The following is an 18,885-nucleotide window of genomic DNA, read 5'->3' as shown; positions in this document are numbered from 1 at the left end:
CGCATATATAGCGGCACATACTCGGCTGTGGCCGTTATGGTTGCAGAAATTTATCATCGCCCGGCTCGTATCGAATTGCGGGGCCAGAGCAAAGGAGAAAGGTGCAACAAGTGGCAGCTACAAAGTGGTCGAAACGGCGAATGCTGCAGCATCAGCAAAATCAGCAGCAGCATCACCAGCTGCTGCCACAAATGCTTCGAATACTTTATTGATTTCATAGCACATTTGCGAGGAATTTCAGTAACAGTTGTATGGAAGTTTAACCCACGAAAGAGGGGTAGATCTGGATCTGTTAAAGGAAAATTTAAAAAATTTACATACCGAACGGAAGTTTATCGTTGGGGATGGGAAAATTGCTTTGCAAAATTCGTGCACACTTTAATTCCGTTTTATTACAGGGCGGAAATTGTTAGTGGAATTAGCTTAATAAGGGTTCGTTTTTATCTGATCTTCGATTGGGAAGTAAAGATTAGTATAGGAACGTTGGATATGTTTTTAAAAATTTGATCTCTTCTATTTTTTATGTGTCGGTATTGAATAATTCTTCTGATTTGAAGTTCTTTTTAAAATTGTCTTTAATTTGACAGTGCATTTGCTGATTTGTAGTTGTAAAGAAATGCATTTCTTAAATTTTTTTTATAGTCGTCCCTTTTCAATTTTGACTATAAGAAGATCCCTTGATTTCCTTACAACTGGCCTCATGCGTTTTGCTCTCATAATTGCCAAGTTCATCGAAAGCTCATCATTCACCAAAAACCTCAGACACTTGCCACTTGCCCAAAAAGAGAGGAAAGAGATGAGAAATATTTCTTTTCAGCCTTTTTGCCGGCATCGGCTGCTTTCTTTGCAACATTTCAACGTTTTGCGGCAGCTTCGTTAACGTTTACTTTCTCCTTCGATGTGTACTTTTTCCTGCTATTTTTTCGGTACGGGTGTTTCTTTTTTCCCTGGCGTCTTTTTATTCATCTTTTTCCGTTTTTTGGCTGGCAACCAGTTGGGTGCACAGGTTCAGGTTCAGGTCCGTTTGCTTGTGGACTTTGCTTATCGCGGCTTGAATTTTTTATGTCTGGGGCCTTTTTCTCATTTTTTTTATTTTATTATTTTTTTTTTGGGAAAGCCAAACGGCATCTTCGGCGTGCAGTTGAGTTAAGGCGGTGGCAAGTGGCAAGTGGCGTTGCACGCGGAGGGAGATGGCGATAGGCGGTACAGAAAGAGAGGGGCGAAGCGTTTCTGCGATTGTTATCAACTAAATGGTGTTAAAGTGCGTGAGAAACACAATATGAAGTCTCGACTCGTTTACTCGTAGGATGCAATGCAATGGCCCCCGGAAAAGTCTCGTTTTGTGGGGGGCAGGTGGCGGTGGAAGCGGGGCAGAAGTTTCCAGGTGGGGGGCAATGCAACTTTTACCCTGTTATACAACATACGGTAAAGGGCAATGGCAATGCCTGTACAGAGTACACTATCGTCATCATCGCCAGCGTGATGGTCATCATGATCGTAAAACTTTTCTTCAAGTGCCCTCAACCTCAACACGTAACATGAAGGAAATGCAATCTCCTCACACACGAAAAATTTAACGAAGCTTCAGTGAAACAATAAAGAAAGGGTCGGATTAGTGGTATCGGTAAAGCTTATACCCTGGGTTATTCATTTATTCACAAAAGTTTCATTTAATTGATATTAAAAAAAGCCTTTGCGTTCTTATCTCCAGGACCTAATGAACCCGTAATTAAAAAACTATCGGAGTATTTAATTTTGTTGTTACCAAAAACATATAACAACTTACAAGGAAATAAATGTATATGAATATATTGTATTAGCTTATTAAATATTAAATAAATAATATATTCAAAATATTATTTGAATTGCTCTGGCGTTAAAAAATGTTTTGGTTTTAAGACTTCCTTAACTCGACTTCCTGCATAGCTTCTAGCTAAGATAATAACAATAATAATACCTGCCAAATAAATCAAAACAAGACTTGAGCTTGAGTAAACAATAACCCAAAAACATAAAAATGTTGGTTGTTGCTTTTGGACCTTAGCGCGTGCCAATTGCATAACAACGCTAACAACAAAAGCAGCAGCAAAAATGTTGATAAACATTTCAGCAGCTTAATGAGCAACAAATTGAATTCGTAATTGAAGTGTTTGACGAGCGTTGAAGCGTCGCGTTCGTTTGCTGCATTTTGGCTTTGGCTTTGGCTTCGTTTTGTAGCTGCTTTTCATGCCACAATTTCCCGCTTAAGCTGCTGCTGTGCCACTAACGAAAATAACGAAAATCTGGTGTAATCAGACTGCGTGCATTCGAGTGGCGCCCCCTCAAGTGGAGCCTACTACTGGGTGGGTAAATAAGTGTAAGTATACAACTCACAACTCACACAACCCACCGAAATTGGGTTTCGACGAGTTGGGGATTTGTGCAAGATCGTTAAACGGTTAGTTAAATTGGGGCTATCATCATATAGCATACTTGCTGGATGCTTAGGTAAGCTATAATGATGCACGGGGCAACCTGTAACATTTGGCTAAGTGATATGGCCATTTGACTAAGTTGGTACTTGTGGTAGCATTTTATTACGCCATATTTGGTGACCTTTAAATTAATGCACTTTGATTGTGTAATATTCTTTAATTGCAGTCGGGCCTTATTTTAGTACTATTGGTATGCATTTAATTAACTTAACTGCTACTCGGTTCCCACAGCCTTAAGTTTAATGAAAAAGCTTAAAGGGGCACCATAGTAGTGAGTTAAACAGAACATCCAACTACGAGGAACATTATTTTTAAAGTAATTTAAGCAATTAAATATGTTATGCTGTTATCTGGTTTAGTCTTCTAATATCACTACTAACAACAGTTTTCTGGCAAGTGGGAATTTATGTAAATTTAATCTAAATATAAGTGCAACCAACCATAAAAGCAGTACGTAATTAAGCAAATATTGTATTTAAGCTTTGGCTATTTATTCAAAAATTTATTTCGGCTATTTTGTTTTTCGCCAGTTTTTAGCACTTGGATGGCACTTGGTCCGAAGCCAAACATCGTGCGTCATCCTCGGAAAAAGAAACAGATCGAGATCGTGGCAAACGGCTGGCGAAATACAAAATTTCCGAGCCAAGAGGGCTGAAAAAGTCGAATACGAAACGAGTGTTAATTCAATTACGACGGGGCTAATAACTAATGTGCATAGGAAGATCGGATTGAGTGCTAAACGAGTTGGGTGCAAATGTATCTGGCAGCGAGCATCTTGTATCTCGTATCTCCTATCTGCTGGACGCGATTGATGCTTTCATTTCATTTCCAGGGCCTCGGGTAACTATGTGCTTGCGTAATTAGCGACTTGGGCGAGCATAGAGAAAAAGTCCAGCACTCAGTATGGGGAGAAAAAGATGGAAATGAAAAGAAAGCCAAGAGTAGCTGATAGTACGTGCCCAGCACTTGACAATCTTTGGAGCTAAAGATAGATGCCTGAAAAAAGACGGCGACGCCAACCGAAATTGAAACACAAAAGAAATAACGAATTATTGTGATTATTATTAGGAGACACAATTGATTTGGCATGCGGTCTGAATCGAAGTTGGAGGTGAATTCGAAGACCCTAGCCGATCCGAGCGCTGTGGAAAATTGAATTTCTTGGGTTGGAATAGGTATTGGAATCGGAATTGAAATTGGAGAAACACAGCCCAGCCTGAGATTTCACTTTGCAGCAGAGAGATGAAAAAATAAAACTGAAAAAATACAGAAATATCCCAAACAAAACAAAGCAAATGAAATGAAGAAAACTTTCCAACAAAGAGAAAAATTAATCAAATGATGACGACGTAGCCACGAGTCACAATCTCAGCCTAGCTTCAAGTTCATCTACCAAATCCCAAATCATTTGCCACAGAGGCGCACTACAAACACACTTAGATCGCAGCGAACTACAAGATACTTCTACAACTTCCGCTACAAGCCGACATTGTTGCAAATCTGCACTGCGATGGATGAACCGAGGGTAACAATTTGGTTTTACTTTTATCTTTGCCTTTGTCTGATTCCAGGCACTGCACATTGGATCACGGAACTTGGAAATCGCAGTTGACGGGTGAAATTTATTTGTGGTTGGTAAGTGAATTTCAATTGTGTCTGAAATCTAGCAGAAAGATACATTCTAATTGGGTTGGTATGTCAGCTAAGCAAGGGAAATTTAATGAATATAAGTAGGATGTTTAGTTCCCTTAAAAAAATAGTGTATACAAGCAACAAAAAAGTAATTCAAATTATAATAAATATTTAGTTAGTCAACAAACTATCCAAAAGTTTAATTAAAAAGTCTATTCCACAATAATTAAATAACTTTTCTTTTTTTTTAATTAAATAGATTCGATAGTTTTAATTAAACCATATAATAAACTGCGGGTTATCCATGAGTAAACGTTAATTTGCCATGAATCAATAGTGGGACCCCATGAATGGAATCTTCAGGGCAGGCTCCAGCTGTGGCCCATTTCATCTTCCCCGAAAGTTACACTGACATCTCAAGCCAACGAATTCAATTCACCCATTCGCATTTCGCCCAGCGGTAATCAATTCATTTGCCATGAAAAACAACCAGTCCAAGACCAATGTGGAATAAATCCAAGGGACCACCAGGAGGCCATCGTCATCGGAGGCCAGGGGAGGAAAAACAGAGAGGGGCCAGCTACTTCTACTTCTGCTCCGTTTTCTGTACCTTTACGTTCTGTTTATTTACGATCATTGGGAAACGCGGTGGAAACGCAGGGTGCCATTAAATCGTTTAAATGGCTTCCTTGGCACTTCATAATTTGCCGATCAGAGCGCCCCAAACTCCAAATTGCCCTCCAAGAATCGTTGCGTGTGGGCGTTGCCCATCGCCCATCTCCCAGGGTTCGGTCTACAGCTAAAGACAGCGGGGAGCTGGAATATCTGGCGGATCATGGGATACCAGAGCAAGGCATTATCGGCTCCGCCGGGCATTGCATCTGAATCTGACCGCCAACTTCAATCCGAGCTGCGACTTCAAGTCCGAGCTGGAATGGCAATTAATTGTATATTATTTTCGCGTCGTTTATTTACAGCAAATTAGCAGAGTTGCAATTTTTCTTCAACAGGAAATAATCGTTATTGCCGCGCCGATCGCCAGTGAAAGAGAGAGTATCGAGAGGATATATTATGCGGCATTTTCTTCTCGCATTACATCAAATGAAAGTAAAACAAGAGTCTTTGAAATGAAAAGTTTGCATGGAGAAAAGGCAACTTACACTAAATGATATTTTCAAATGATTTTATTATTCAGAATTATGAATAAATATTTAAAACAATTTTCAAAAAAACACCTGGTTAAAAAATCCAATATCTCTACAATCAGTTACTATATTTACATGGTTACTTTTTGTATTTAATAGTTATCGCATTTATAGATATAAATTTAATATTTCGGAATTACAATAAAAATGAAAGCATAACTTCAATTAAAACTCTTAAAACTCACACAACACAAATTAAAGCCCCTTTTAAATGAAATTGGACTGTTAAATTAAATCGGGAGATCATTTCAGTTGACTTAATTTCGGTTTCATTTTCAGCACTCTCCTTGTTAATTGAACGTGGTTAACACTCCGACACAAAATCAGTCTCGGCATTTCCATTCGAGCCAAAATTTCCCTTCACCTCGGGGCGCTCCAGTGAACATGGAAAAATCGGACGGAAAAACGGACTGGGCGACGATGCGGAAATCAAGAGTTTGTTCGGCCCAAAGAAAACGAGAAGGAAAAGAGCCGGGGAAAAGGTCTCTCATTGTTGTCATTCGATTATCGATGGCCGTCGAAGGCATTTTCATTTCACGTAGTTTTCCCCCATTTGCACTTTTCTATTTTCCAGCTACCTATTTGCGCTTTCGTTTTCAATTAGGCGGCTGGCAAGTGATCAAAAACCTGATTCAAAATTTATGTTTAGGCCCAGTCGCAGGCCCCACTCCCTCCCACTTTTAATTTGGCTCTGCCTTCTGGGCAGTTTCCGTCGTTTTATGTCGAAAGGAAGCCAACGAATAGCGCCCCAAGCCAAGTAAAAGTTTCTGTTTACGCATTCAGCTCGTTTACTTCCTTGTTTACATAATCATGTTGACTCTGGGCCCAATTAGAAGCAGCGAGTATCCAAAGAAGAACTAAAACTGCAAATTAGCTTAAATTTTGCGTGACTTAATTAGGAACCCAGGCCCAATTACATCATCACCCGGCCATCATTAACAGCAAGTCTGGATTCGTGGATAGGAAAGTGAACTTTTATGCTACTTTTTCTTCTATCCGATCACCTTGTTCAGGGTCTGGAACGGAGCTCGGGATTGAGTGTGGTCAGTGCTTGCCTAACCATTATGATGGCTATCGAGTTATATAACCCCATAACGAGCTGAGGCAAACATGAAAGCCGGATCATAACTTTGTAAGAACTTTTTCCGGGTTTCACGTTGAATTCTCAGGTTTTTATAGATTTTGTAAAATTATCCTAGGAATTTTAAATTACACTTCATCAAGTTATCAAATTGTTGTTGCATAAATATTTAGTTAATCAAAATAGTTGTTAAAAATCCAATTAACTTGTACTGGCTCAACAAAATATTTCTCGCATTCCTTTCCCTAATTTCGGGTTTCGTCAGTTATTTATTTGTGTAAATTCCATTCACATATTCAACATAACTTCACAATTATTTACAATTAATTTAATTTGATAAATAAGCAAAGCGAAAACCTTTCATAAACAAACAAATATTTACACTTTGTGACAAATTAAATACAACGAAAGGAAAAATATTTGTATTTAATTGCATTAGCGGCAATTAAGTCAGCCGGCGAAAAAGTATAAATAAATCTTGTTGGGCAACTTGGTGGTTTCTTTGCGTTTTTTGGGCCATTTTTAAATGCATTTGGAATTATGATAGAAAAACTCCGAATGGAAACCCCAGTAAACAAGTCCAACCAGTTGGGCTCTAGGTATTTGTAATCATAATAAGACTGCAACTCCGACTTGGACCCGATCTCTCTCGCCATCGCCATCCCTGTCTGCCCAAAGGGGTGGGAGGCTGTGGGGATTTTGGCGGGGGAAGTCATCTTGTGTGGCTCGACAATAACGAGACATCAAGTTGAAGTTCGCACGGCACTTGAAAATGCAAGCTGAACGAAAAACTGTATATTGTATGGATGATAATAGAAAAAAGACCCAAAAATGGCCAAAGGTGATTTTTAAATACACTTTCATAATCTTGAAAATTAATAAAATGCCTCATTTCTTGAAAATTATGCAAAAGAAAAGTATTCAAACATTCAATATTAGGGGCTGCTTTTAAAAGGATTTTGGAAAATCATTTTTAAACATTAACTTTAATAAAAGGTTTAGTATTTGGCAACATTATTATTTTAATAAATATTTAAAGAAAATTGATATAATATTACTAACTAATATTTCTGGAGCTAGGTAATAAAATATTAAGTTTAATATTGTATGCAAAGCTTTATTTGTTAAATGAAAAATATATTCCATGAATACGAAAATAATAAAATACATTTTATTTTATAGTTGGTTGGCAGCAACAAAATAGACGAAATAAATTGTTGAATTAATAGCCAAGGCTTAAATACACTATTTGCTATTTAGCAATTTATTTTAAGATTTATATATAAATTTTTAACATAAATTCCAAGAACAAGAAAAAGGTAAAATCATATTGGTGGTGGTAATACTACTACAACTACTACTACTACTACTACTACTACTACTACTACTACTACTACTACTACTACTACTAGTACTAATAATACTACAACTACTACTACTACTACTTTTACTACTATTACTTCTATTAATACTACTAGTAAAAATAATTAAATAATTGTTTTTAATCATAAGAAAAATAAAGATTCTAAGTATATTTATTTCACAACTTTAGTGGTAGCAAATTTTTGAGGTGAAAATGTTTTTAAATGAAATGACTTATCAATATAAAATATCATTTTCTGAACTAAATTAAATATATTTATAAATATAAGTTAATAGAGCATCTAGTGTTTATAGAGATCAATAATAAAAAAATGTATTTCATTCACTAAGAAAAATGTTAAAATGCCGCAAAATTTTGTTTTTTGTTTTGTTTGTATAAAAAAAATAACAAAAAAATTGGGAGGAAGAACTTCCGTTTGCCAGCTGAAGCACTCCCCAAGTAAGTGTATAATTATTTATATACATATCTACGCAGAGTACATGGTAGAAAACAGTGAGCGGCAACAACAACGGGCCGGCAAACAACAGCTGCCTGACAGAAAGTACTTTCTTTCTTAATAAGATGCGCAGTTCGCATATTTGCAGTCACAGCAAGGGGAGGCAGGGGGTTTCAAGGGGGTGCCACAAGTCCCGGGGAACTGAAAAGCCAGTGATGCGTCTGCCTTTGGCTGCCTGGCGGCTTCTCCTTCGCCAAGTTAATTTGTTGACTGCCTGCAACTTGCTCTAATGCATGCAGACAGACTTTCCTGAGTTCCCCTGCCCCTTCCACAGATCTTTCCACCGACCGCTTCCGAGGCCCCAAGACCATTTCCCCAGCAGCTGAGGCAACGACAACATTTGCTGGCAAATAGTTTTTGCGCTTATCTCCCAGAGGAACAACAACAGCAGCAGCATCTCGGCATCAGCAACTGCTGCAGTGACACAAAAGTGAGTTTTGGGAACTGGCAAAGTGGCACAAAGGTTGACGGGCAAAGTCGAGGCAAGGCAGGTGTTGAAAATATGCCGTCGCCGTTGTCAGTGCACTTCTGTGAGGGTGTATGCAACATCACTGGGAGCAACATCTCCAGCAGCAACATCTCCAGCAGCAGCAGCAGCAACAACAGCTTCCAAGACAAATGAGGCAAATGGGTTACTTGGCTGGAATTGCCTTATCGCTGACGGCGACTCTATATAAGGTTTTGGTGGAATCTAAACATTGATGGAGAGTACTTGATAGGGAGGAATAACTTAAGAGTATTTGGGAACTCTTTGTAAGCTAAGGTATCTAATTTAAATTTAAATTTATATTTATATACAAATCGTTATTTACCTTCTCTTAGGTTTATGAAGACACAATTAAATTCTACTTCATTTTTCAAAAGATACTTGAAAGGGTAGACTAAGAAAGGAGTGCTTGTGAACTCATTGGAAATGTACAAATTCAAGAAATTTTTAATAATTATATTTCTTTGAATTTTTTATTAATACAGCTAACATAGAACTCTTAATTTACCTTCATCAAAATTTTTAATCAATCTAAAGTCCTCTTAAATTTTCTATCAATCATTAAAAAACAATTTACTTAAAACGCATGACCAATTTAAGTTGCCAAATCAATTAGACAACAGACCACCAAGTCAAAACGAAATGAAAACAGAACGCAAACTGCTGTCTGCGCATTACACCCACTCGAAAGCAAACAGACTCATTTGGCCTGTCACTTGGCTCATTTGCATGACAACAAACAACAACTTACTGGCCAAAAGACCCGAAAATGTATCCATCAAAAGCGTAATAAACAAAGGTCGAGCCAAAGAAATGGAATTAGAATTGCTTAAATTAATTTGAGGCAAGCAACTTTATGAAGAACTTCTTGAGAAGCGCAAGCGTGTGAAAAAAACAAAAGAGAACAAAAACAAATTAGAGTTATGAGTGCCTGTAAACAATTAAGCTGATCTACACACTCGTCTGAAAGGGAGTCAAGGAACTTGCTTCTACTTTCAAATCCCAGATTCTGTTTTGGTATTTCCGCTTACATAAATTAGTTGTAAGATGAAATTTCCCATCTTTCATTCTTTCCACCCATTCCCATTGCGTAATCCGCACCAACCGTGAAATAGTGTCCAGAACCTGGAGATTGTTTCCTCTCTAATTCATCATTTTTAACTTTTATTTCTCTTCTGTTCGCTTTTGTCTGCTTTTTTATTATTTTTGTCACGCACTCAAAATCAATAAAAAATAAAGGTACATTTGTATAGCAATTTAATTTAATTTGTTGCTCGTTCGTTCTTTTACGATTATTTTTCTTTTCTCTCATTTCACCCGCTTTGCTTTTTCTTTGTTCTTCGGCTTCGTTAATTTACTTTGTAGAATGAAGTGGCCCGTGGCCTGTAATTATTTTTACTGAAATTGCTAGGCTCTCAAATAGTTGCGATTGCCATAAAAAGAACCCTAGATCGGTTTCGATCTAATCTCAAAGTTTTATGGGCTGTTTAGCTAAGTGGACGAGACCTACGTTGATGTAATCGGTTTTAAGATACCTTCACCAGCCGATTCCGGGATCTTGTGACCGCTACCTCGATTGAATTCGTATATCTTCTTGAGTAGTTTGAATATATTTTCCGACCTTTGAGCCCTATTTTAATTGCTTGCTTTTACTTTTTACTGCCCACATAAAATGTTAAACAAAAATCTAAAAATTTTTATTCTGCGGAATTTAAATTTGTCTCTAATTAACATTTTTCGTGAGTTTTGGTAATTAAATGCCAAGCTTAAAATATGTGTATAAGAATTTCGCAAAGCCAACGAGAAAACATAAATCACGCAGATATTTAGGGAAATGAAAGTTTGTGTTAATTTCTTTAAAATGTTTCCAATATAAAGCTTTTAGCTTTGAAACATATATAAATTTAAATTTATTAAATGTTCAAGAAAACGTGTCTTTAACCAATTTCATTCTGGATACTTAAACCGAAATTTTAGTCGCAAATTTTATATATTTTATGATTTGTTGCTCAACAGCAGCTTGCATAATTTTATTGTTTCCAAAGTTTCGTACAGAAGGCTTGGTTCTTCTCCACCGAAAGCGAAAATGTTGGGTGCGCAAGAATCGCTGACCATAATTTTCTAAATATAATTTTATAGCCAAATGTTTTTCGTTGATCAAGTCTTTGTCATGCTAATTATGAAATTCAAAAATGCAAATTTCCTATGGAGATTCTCTGCTTAAATCGCCGAAAGCCAGAAACCGGAATCGATGGTCATTATTTATGAGACGTTTATTGATTTCACATACGTGAAGTTTTCGGGGCGTGTGCTCCACGAGCTGCTCGGCAATTTGTAAGGCCTCGTTTCTGGTTTCCATTCGGAGCGTTCCGGGGGATCTCTGGATCAATTGCCAATTACTGAGCAAACAAAATATTTCTCTAATTTGCTGACACGAAGCTTCGGAGCGGAGCTCGCATGTCACGGCCACGGGGAGTTCCAATCAAAACCCTGGACCAAATAACTCTCCGCCGGGCTGCAACTTGCAGCTCCCAGTGGTCCGATGCCTCTGCTCCGATAACTCCAGTCAGGCGATGTTTGGACTTGGACTTGGGCTGGGCTGGGCTTGGGTTTGGGTTCTGGTGCGACTAGGCCTGGGATTCGGCGATGGCTTGGCAGCAAAATATTTTTCTAATTAATAATAATAACAATTGATGCCCGACTCGGCGGCTAACGGAACTGGCCGACTGGAATGTGGAGCAAAAGGTGTTAAAAATGTATTTATTTGCCAAGTTCTCTAGTTTTCGCCTGGATCTCGACGTTGCGGCTTTTCTTCGGGCCCAACATCTAAGCGGTTCATCAAAATCGTTCGCCTCGCTTAAATTGCATTTTGCTTTTCAAATTAAAAGTGAGGTTTCTGCGGTTTTCTTGGGCTGTACTTTGCTGTGACTTTGTATACCTCGATATCCTCTCTCTCTTGAATTTATTTATTTGAACTTGTAACAAATTATAAGATTTGATCTTTTTTAAAATGGATCAAACGAAATTTATTTTAACTTAAGCTTAAAGTATATTATTTATATCATTAACAAAATGTAATGATGTTATTAAAAACAAAATCTTTTAAATAATCTATAAAACGTAATATGGAATTAAAATGATTGATTTGAGAAGTTTAACGAACCCTTTACAATGACTCGCAAAAAAAAAGTTATGACGTTAATAACAAATGCTTAAAACTTAATTATAAAACATAATATTAAATGATTATTATTGATCTGAAAAATGTTAACATTGCTCATTAATTTACTTAATTTAAATTTAATTGGTATGTATAATTCGGCGGCAATGAAAATTAGTAATAAAAAATTATGGGCTTTCGAAAAATAAAATGATTCAACAACTAACTAGATTACGCTTCCGAATTCCCATTGATCCGCTTCAACCCCCGAGTCACAGTTGGCCAATCCGATAGCCAAGGGCCTCTAAAAATTGCAACTAAAATATTTAGTTTTGCATAGCTCAGGGGACAGTAGAAAAATTCATTTGTCCATATGCCAGGGATAATTACCATGACTCGCACTCGAACAAAAGGCGCTGCCATAAAGCACTCGGGTTTTATTGCATTTTACAATTTGGCTCGCCAGCGACCCCGCTGAACGTCTGAACCGAACCCGACTCTCGCCGACTCTTCACATGTGGGTTCACATGGTTGGCCCGTGACCCAAAGCGGTCGCAGGTGTCGACAACTGACGCCGTCGGTGGTGACTCACCGGGTCGTATTGTTTTCATTTTCGCATAATTACAAAAGTGGCAAATGCTAAATGGCAAAAATGTAACAGAAGTTGAGCGGGAAACCCTATAGAGGCCTGGGAAGTTTTTTGCGCTGCATTTCCGGCTGCTTTAGTTTCAGTTTTTGTTTCAGTTATTCATTTTCAGCAGGGTCTGATGTCATTGACAGCGACCAGCGGCGGGGGGAGAAGTGGGCACTCGAGCTCAGTTTCCCCAGAATTGTGATCTCCATTTAATGGTTCTTTTGTCTTCATCACTCGTCCAAAAATGGTGCTAAAACAGACGTCAATGCTTTGAAATTGAAAGTGTTTCAGAGCCGTCAAGTGTGGGTGCCAGCAAAAAAATGGGTATTTAAAAAAAGCAATTACCCAAAACAATTTGACATTGAAAGCGCTTGAAAAGTCTTAAAGATTTGAGTCAAGAAAATGAATCACTCCAAATTATCCTATTGCATAAATGACAAGTTCGTTGCTTAAGTCATTCGTGTTTGCATGTCAACGTTTGGCCTAAAGTCAACACAACAACTTAGCAGACGGCTTTACAATCCCCGTTTGAGCATTATGTAAAAGCAAAAACAGTTTGCTTGCCTCATTTGCCTGCCCCTCGAGACTCTTCCTACTATACTTGATCTATTTTTAAAACCGAGCTCACTGAGATCTCCGATCCGCGCCACAAATATTGACAGACGAATATCGTGTTTGTATTTACTTTGTCGAAAAATCCCCGAGCGAAAAGAAGAAGCAGCCAGCTCACAAGTCAAATACGGAAGATCACCTTTGGTTCTACATAAGCTTTTATTTCTTTTAATTAGGCACCATATTTGCCGATGATTTCGGCGCTGATGATGAGCTCAATGATGAGCAATCAAAGTGAATGCCGAGCAACGAGTTTATCATCTAGCAGCCAGGCAAAGTGATTGGCAAACAGCAATCAGAAGGAAACTTTAACCCTCACCACCGGCACGGCAAATAGTCAGCAATTATGTTTGGATCTCTCCCGATTGGCTGATGAGGAGCAATTAGCGGCATTTGTTTATCGAATCAAGTTGCAAGTGGCAAACATCGGTGGTTAAGTGACAAATTTATGGCTTCTTAATGGCGTCATTGAAGATTGGCACACAAAACGCAGCCTTGGTAAGGGTTGTTATATCACAGGTTCTGGCCTTGATTTCGATGGGCTTTCATTAGTTGGAATTAAGAATCAAGGTTTGAAGGGAAAATTGGAAGCAGATAAATAAAGTCATTTGTACATTGAAATATTATATAATATTCTGATTTAAGTCATTATTAATTTAAGATAAAATTGATTTCAAAACAGTGCATAATAATGATTTATTAAAAATTTATATGTGTATATAACACATTTCATTTTTAGTAATATTTTTTGTGCAATTATTTGCATAACTATAAAATTAAGTTCACAAAAAAATAAACATATCATTCCTTCCTCTCATCAGATACCTTTGCAATTTCCTTGTTTTCCAAGGCGATTTCCCATAAAAATTGCAGCTCAATTTGTAACATCCTCCACGCATGCAAAAGTCATTTGTTTGGCCAGCTAGTAATTTTCAAATTAAATGCGAATATATTTTGGCAAATTCCCATAATATGCATAAAGCGGAAGTTTGGCACTATCGGGCTGACATCAAACAACGCTACTCCATGTTCATCAGCCAAAAAAAAAACTTTCGCACGCCGAAAGCAACGAAAAACATCTCTCCAGCAACACCCCATCCCAGAGTTAAAAAACAAAAAAAAGCATCATATACATAAAAAACACTTTCAGACGCTCGCATCTCGGACACCTACACAGCATCCAAGAAAGAGAAAAAAAACCTAATGTCCCATGAAAAGCATAAGTGGGCAAAGGTATGACACATTGTAAAAAAAGACCCAGAGGTGAGCAAAAAAATTTACCCAAAACTATGTAAATAAATTTGCCAAAGCGAAATAAAAAACTTTTACTTTTATTGTTGCTTGTGGGGTGCTAAAGTTGCTGTCGAAGCTAAAATATTTGCGCATCATGCAATTTGATTTGCAACAGGGATGTGAGTTGTGTTTTCGAGTGCGATATCAATCGAACCTCAAGAGCCGCCGACGACAACAGTCGTAACAGAGAAAATTCCAAAAGCATTACAATTGCAATAACAAAACTCCCATCACATAAAAAAAAAAACAGCTCCCAGTGCGTTGAACTAATCAAGTTCGTTGCCTAAGTCTTTTGATTGATTGTACACATTTCCGTTGAATGCCCCTTGGGAGTCTTATCAACATTTCTGCTGCAGTCGCTGCCACTTTTTCTTTCGCTTTTGAATCACTTTGCATGTCTGCTCCTGCTGATTGAAATGTTTGCCATTTTTTACCCCTGCCCCACCACCCACTGGGGCAGATAGTTGAGGCACTGGAGTGGGCGGTGTTTAGTCAAAGTAAAAGGCTTTTAATATACATATTTGCGTGTGCTTATGCAATAAAAACCCCTAATGAAACTGAGACTGATATTTCTACATCAAAAGTCATTTAGGCATTACACGAAATTTGAAAGTAAAATTCGAAATATTTCCCATTTGCATAATATGTGTAATACAAGTATATTAATCAAATTATTTTAAGGTTTAAACAATAATTAAAGTTTCTAGCTTAGGAGCTTATTTTAATAGATGGGAGAACAGTTTTCTATTCTGTAAAAGGCTTAATGATCTAAAGCATGTCTTCCTTATTTTGTATGTTTTTATTAACCAACGTTTTTAGTTTTTTTTACAAATAGCCAGTCAAATTTGTTTAAACTTTTAAAGAGTCTATAAGCGCAAAATGTAGCACTTCCTTAATTTGCTCATGCTGGATTTCGCTTTTTGAATAATTAATTTAAGTCTAGCAACATAACCAAATATGAAGTGGTTAAATCGAAACTTACCAAAGGTAATCGAATTAAAAAATCCATAAATTTGCCTAATTAACATGAATAAAGTGCTAGGCTAGGCAAATGCATTATAAGGTGATCCGATAATTATAAATATATTTTTATTTTGGTACGCAAGCACAAATTTTACCATAATATGAGCAAAGACATCTAACAAAATATTAATATTAATAAATAATAATATATTTATTTAATAAGTATTGCCTCATCTGATTTCCCCATTTAAATGAGCTAATAAATTCGTTCACTTTTACTAATTTATTGCTTTCCCGGTCTTTGGTAAAATGGAACTTTTTTCTCTGCCCATTTCTAACCAATGACACGCCCCTTCACCCCGAAGTTTCTACATCTGTGCAAAGTCATAAGAGTTAAACGATTGCCAGAGCTATTAAATATTTCAGACACATTTCGCAGGCAAAAATTGTAACAGTCTCTAAATGAACAAAATAAACCCAAACCGAACCCAACCCAAATTTAGGCAAAAACTTAAAATGTCTTTTGGAAATGTTGAGCGCGAAATTGGCAAACTTTATGTGCCTGAATTTCGGTGTGCAATTTGCGTTTAATTTGGGGTCACACACATTTCGGGCGAACCCCGGGCAATGTTAAGTTATGTAAAGGCGAATTTAACAATCTGCTAAGGGACGGAGTCGAGGGTAATCAATGTGAAGCAGTTTCCGAAGGCATTTTAATTGCCGCAGCTCGACTTGCAACACTGCAACCTGCCCCGCGGCCAAGTTAAATGACACATGTGCCTGCCCCGGCCCTCTTTCTCCATCCTCCCAACATTTTCTCTCTGTCTCCGTATCTTTCTCTCTTTCTCTGTATCTTGGCCAGCGCGTTGTTGTTGCCGCTGCCGATGCTGTTAAAAAGACTTTCACTCTGGCCGAGCGCTAAAGATGAAATGGCTATTGACTTCGTTTTTGGCCAAAAATCAAGCTGAACCATTAACTAATTAGCTTACATTTTGAGCGATTTATTGAGCTCTAGATTTAAGCGTAGCTCGTCTAACTAAAAATGATACCAAATTGTCGTCTTTAAATTAGAAAACATGAACCTAGCCAAAAATCATTTTTCTAAAAGGAGGGCACAAAAGAGTTTCCTTTTCTAACTATCGATTTTGACATAAGTAATCCTCACCAATCCAATTCAACAAAAATAATGTTTTAACCTTAATACTCAAAACTAAATATTAAAAATATTTAAGGCAACCTTTTTTATTATTAAAAAATATTTAATAGCAATAAAACTATGATATTCAAATATCAGTCGATCCATTCATATCGTATCAAGACGAATGCATTCTAATAAATTGTGCCTTACTTGCATTCGTTTTTATAGATATCCTCACACTACTCCTGTATAGCATAATAATATTTTGGGATTTAAATGGTTAATTAAGTCCAAGAAGACAAGTTTCAAAACAAGATATCAGAAAATTTGAATTTCCCCCATAATGGTTAAGATTGTTGAAGTGCGAAATTATTGAGAAGAACTTTTAAGATGACATTCGGACCCCACTCCCGCAACTATCATCTAATATACTATCAACTAAAACAAGAAGAAATTAATATTTATAAAAATACTAACTTCTTCACGCATTTATTATTAACATTTTTTTACTCAAAACATTTATAATATCAACTTAAATTTTTGTTTAAGGCAAAATCAAGTCACAATTCATTAGAATGACAATTACTATTATGATGAAACAAAATATGGTGCACTACCTACACTGCTGTGTATTTTTAGATATTAATAAACTCTATCAAAATCCCTTTAAGACCTAGTTTTCTAATTTTCCCTAGATATTTGCATCAATCAAAAATGTAGTCACTCACCTTCTGGCCTGCCTGGGAATGGACTGCGTCCAGCACACTGGCGCCTTGTGGAGCTGATGCATGTTCCGCGACGACTTGTAGGTGAGGTCGCCGCACTCCGTCTGCCACACCTGGAGATTCCCCTCCGCCGGATAGAAGGTGTACAGGCTGTGGGTGGCCGAGGCGATCACCGGCGAGGAGCCGCCGCCCTCGACCACATCGACCACGCCGGCGGCCACCAGCGGAGACAAGGTGGCACTGGAAATCGGCTGGACGAGGAGGGCCTGTCCGGCAGCCGGTGCTCCGGCTGCACTGCCTCCGCCCGTGGTCTTGTAGTTCAGCATGCGGGTGGTGGGCGCCCCGGCACTGCTGCTGCTTATGTTGCCATTTCCGTCGTGCTTCAGGATCAGGCTGCTGGGATCGTAGCCGTGGCGATTGTGCCGCGATATGGCGTCCACCGAGTGCGAGCGAATGCCGTTGCGTGGGGGATTCATGTGGAGTCGACGTCCGCGTCGATAGTTGGCTGTTCCGGTTCCGGTGCCCAGATTATTTCCCGGTGCCGACGATCCCTGCTGCAGCGAGGCGGTTAACCGATGGTTGTGCACACTGGAGGCGGCACTGGGCACCAGGGGTTGTCGTTGCTTTTGGTACTGGAGGCGTGGCTGCTGCGGGGGCGGCGCCTGGTGCCTCAGCTTCGATCCTGCCTGATCCTTGGCGAAGAACTCCCGCCTCTGCAGTTGGGGGGCGGCCAAAGTAAGGGCGCCCCTGATATTGCCAGAGTTCACCATTGGACCACTGGATGCAGTTGCTCCGGCCGACGACTTGGTGGCGCCTCCAGTGGCCGCCGAACTAAGCTGGGCCAACTTGCTGGCATTGTTGTTGTTGTTGGATGCATTATTATTGTTGTTGTTGTTGGATGTACTGGTGGTGCTAGTGGTTCCACTTGTCTGATGCTCCGAATCGGTGGAAACCCGATCCGGATCACTTTCGAAACCTTCGTCCAGGGATCGAGTTGGACTCAGAATGGGCTTCGAGTGCTGCTGCTCCAGTTTCGTAGACATGGCTGCTGGCCACTAAGGGGTATTATTTGTTTTTGTTTTTATTATATTTTTTTTAGCTTTAGCCTGGGTATTGGGTATCGTTACACTTGCTGCACATATGCACCTTATTTCTCTTTTTCTCTTCTGCCTGCCATGCACACTCGTTTTTCACATCTAATTTCGCTTGGCTTTCAGCTGGCTCACTTCGCGAAAAGTCGCGCCAAAGTTGCAGTTAGCAGTGTGTTTTGGTTTTGGTTTTGATTTGGATGTTGGTTCGAATGAAAAAATCGCAGGTCCGTCACACACGTCTGTCTCGCACGAATGTTTTTTTTCAACTGTGGATTGCGGGTCGGAGACTCTATGGACTTGGCTCGCTTTACTCGCAGCTCTGTTAAGGCCATGTTAAGCAGGTAACTGCCATGTTAACAGTTTGAGAGCGAGGAAAGCTCCGATCGACACTTGTTGCGCTGCACCTGCTGTTACATTCGGAGAGGGCCAGAGAGAGCGCTCAGCTGTTCGCCAAAAGTTATTCGCGAAATTTCCACGGGAGAAATTTCTTCAGTGAGAGAGTGTAAAGGT

At 38.6% G+C, this 18,885-nt stretch overlaps 1 protein-coding gene across 2 annotated transcripts in view; it reads right to left on the bottom strand.

The window, feature by feature from the left end:
- Positions 1–18,652, bottom strand: part of LOC118878050 (homeobox protein prospero) — a 54,833-nt gene extending 36,181 nt beyond the window's left edge. Inside the window, exon 1 of one of the 2 annotated variants that reach the window (XM_065866102.2) lies at positions 17,288–18,652. In XM_065866102.2, coding sequence (XP_065722174.2) covers positions 17,288–18,327 — 1,040 coding nt within the window. In that variant the 5' untranslated portion in view covers positions 18,328–18,652. The remainder of the gene's footprint in view (positions 1–17,287) is intronic. The other variant, XM_036819221.3, reaches the window with a different exon arrangement.
- Between the last annotated feature and the right edge of the window lie 233 nt (positions 18,653–18,885).

This window comes from Drosophila suzukii, chromosome 3 (assembly GCF_043229965.1).
Source record: "Drosophila suzukii chromosome 3, CBGP_Dsuzu_IsoJpt1.0, whole genome shotgun sequence".
Classification (NCBI taxonomy): domain Eukaryota; kingdom Metazoa; phylum Arthropoda; class Insecta; order Diptera; family Drosophilidae; genus Drosophila; species Drosophila suzukii.
This window is presented reverse-complemented; position numbering and strand designations above follow the sequence as displayed.